The 2,663-nt window shown below is 53.5% G+C and overlaps 1 protein-coding gene across 1 annotated transcript in view; it reads right to left on the bottom strand.

The window, feature by feature from the left end:
* The window catches only part of ACRBP (acrosin binding protein), a gene marked incomplete at its 5' end in the record, with an annotated part of 13,473 nt that overhangs the window by 8,973 nt on the left and 1,837 nt on the right, over positions 1–2,663 (bottom strand). Inside the window, 2 exons of the mRNA XM_009866407.1 lie at positions 80–549; positions 830–924. Coding sequence (XP_009864709.1) covers positions 80–549; positions 830–924 — 565 coding nt within the window. The remainder of the gene's footprint in view (positions 1–79; positions 550–829; positions 925–2,663) is intronic.

The following is a 2,663-nucleotide window of genomic DNA, read 5'->3' as shown; positions in this document are numbered from 1 at the left end:
CAGTCGACCCGCGTGAGGGCAGCCCTGCACAGGTGGCGTGTGGTACCCCACCGGGCAGGGAAATGGGTCTTCTCCTCACCTGCCATGGGAGTTCATTTCCAGCAAATCCTCATTGGTGCTGCCTGACTTTGCGCTGCCTGGGTCTGACTCGGTGCTGTAGTCTGGAGAAGAGCCCTTGGTGCCCAGGGATGTCTCCAAGGAGAGGGCCAAGTAGATCAGCTGCCACACGCTGCTCTTCAGCTGTTGCTCCCAGGCTTGCGCTGCCTGGGTATGGAATCCCATCCGGGGAGGCAAGGGGCCAGGGGCAGACGGGGCTGGCAGGTTCGGTGGGGCTCTTGGCAACCCTGGCACAGCGAGAGGGAGCTTCCTCAGCAGCGATTTCTGCCTCGACAGTGTGTAGGAGTACTTCCGGAGAGTGTCCATGTTGGCACGCGGCAGAGCGTCAGAGGGCAAGAGAGAAGCCCGCCCTGGAGCTGGGGAAATAGTGAGATGAGGAGGCTGAGTGCACATTTCTGAGGCCAGCCAGAAAGCTGATGGGGGTAAGAGCAGCTGCGGGAGACCAGCAGCTTAGCAGGGGAGCCAGGGCAGCTCAGCGTATCCATACCTTCTTCCATAGGGGAGCTTTTGTCCCTTGCCCAGGGGCCCACAGTGTGAGGCCACTCCATCGGGAGATGTTTTTTTGGATGAAACAGTCTCAGACATGGGATTCGCTGAGCAGAGGAGAGAGGGAGAAACACGAGTCCTGTTGTGTTATCTTCCCTTCTTCCCCAGCCCTTCCATCTCCCAAGAGATACTCCCTCCCCGCTCTGTCCTGAATCGTTCTCCCCACCTTGACGTAGAACTGGCGATTGAAGCAGCGGTATTGGGCGAACTGGCAGAAGCTCTGAAACCACGGTGCCTCTGGGAAGTCAGAGCAGACTGGCCCTGGAGAGGGATGAGAGAGAAACACAGGATGGGGACAGGCCACAGGTTTTGGCATCTGTCCCCTTGGCCCAGGTGCAACAAGAGATGAGGACCTCTTGGATGACGGTGTTCAGAGCGGCTTGTGGTTAAAGGGAAAATTAAACCTATCTGTACCCGAGTGGAGATCACAGCCTTATGCAGTTATAGCTCCCAATCCCAGGTGCCACATGCACTTTCTCTCCAAGCCATACAGGTTTTCAATTTGTCCTTCTGCCCTTTTTTACAGTTATCTTCTCTTTTACAGAGACTCAAAACTCTTGTTTCCATGATCTGATAAGGAGCCTGTTATTCGTCCTTGAAGGGTTAAGAAAAAAAAAAAAGGGGAGTAGTGATGTGATGAGTTAAAAAGATGACCAAACTGGACCTGAGATGTCGGAGAGAAAAATCATTTGACATTGATTCCAGCCATGCAGGGGTTGGAGGACAGTCCGTGTGGCCGAGATGCTGCCGGCAAACCCCGTGCCTGTACACACGTGCACCGTAGTCTTGACCAGCAGTGCCAACACTACGTGCTCAAAAAGTGCAGCTCTTCCTGTGGTGATCTCAGGACAGTCGAGGTCATGTGGGAGAGCTGAAAACCCTGGGAGATTTGGGGAGATTTGCTCTGCTCTCTGAGTGCATGGACCAGCTAGCACAGCCGGCCCTTTTGCGCACACTGAATGCACTGGTCAAGCACTGGCTGAGATGAAGGAGGTTAGCAGTGGAATTGTGCTGCTCTCCTGTTGGTTGCTTGTACACCACCTTTTACACTCTACGCACTTATTCTCTTGCGCTGAGATTCACCAGTAAAAGCAGAATTTCATGCATCCACCAGGATCCCCGCCTAGAAGAATGCCCACCTCGTAGGGAGCGTGGCTGATGCCCACCCTGTCCTTTGGTGATACCCTGTGAAATCCCTCCAGGACATGGCAGGACAGGGACTTGATCAGTGTGATGCCCCCCAGCACGGACTGGGAGCTGCAGAATGACACTCATCACACAGCCACTGCTTGCAAAGGAGCATTGCTGCTGTTGTGCAGGGGAGGAAGCCCAACCATCTGCTGATCCCAGTGCCAGCCTGGCTTTCCTGGGTCAAGCTTGCATCCCCAGCAGAGCAAACGAGGTCAGACTTGGTGCATCACATCTTGCTGTGTCCTGTCACTAACCATGCCTCTAATGATACAGAAACTTTGCATTTTAGGGTGGGTGGAGAAGAAAACTGTATTTTCACTCTGGTATCTGGGAAATGAGGGAAAGCTTGACATTGATAAATTTTCCTGTAGGCTCTTTTTGCCGGCCTCTTGATTTTCACCATGGCTCAGTTCTTCCACAGCCTGTCGAATGCTGAAGGCATGGTCTGACAGGCAGCTCGCCTCCTTTAGCACCCATCCCCATCTCCTCTTTTCGCTCAGATCATCTCCTCTCTGGAAACACTCATCTTTCTTTGAGTCTTCTGACCTTCCTGCCAAGGGGAGCCCTTCTCCGCAACAACTGCTCAGCTTAGTCAATACAATCTTTTGCCTCTTTCCTCTGCTCCTCCTGCCCATGTGTTTTGTGCAAACAGCCACAGCTTGCGCTGGCTGTCAGGAAGCCACCCCCTTGGGCTTTATGGCCAACTCCACCCGCAGGAGTTCACAGTGTGGGGGAGGGGGCTGGTGGTGGAATCAATTAACAATTGCATCATCACTAAAAGATCGAGTCAGCCAAGATATTGGCATAGG

Source organism: Apaloderma vittatum, unplaced genomic scaffold (assembly GCF_000703405.1).
Source record: "Apaloderma vittatum isolate BGI_N311 unplaced genomic scaffold, ASM70340v1 scaffold36073, whole genome shotgun sequence".
NCBI lineage: Eukaryota > Metazoa > Chordata > Aves > Trogoniformes > Trogonidae > Apaloderma > Apaloderma vittatum.
This window is presented reverse-complemented; position numbering and strand designations above follow the sequence as displayed.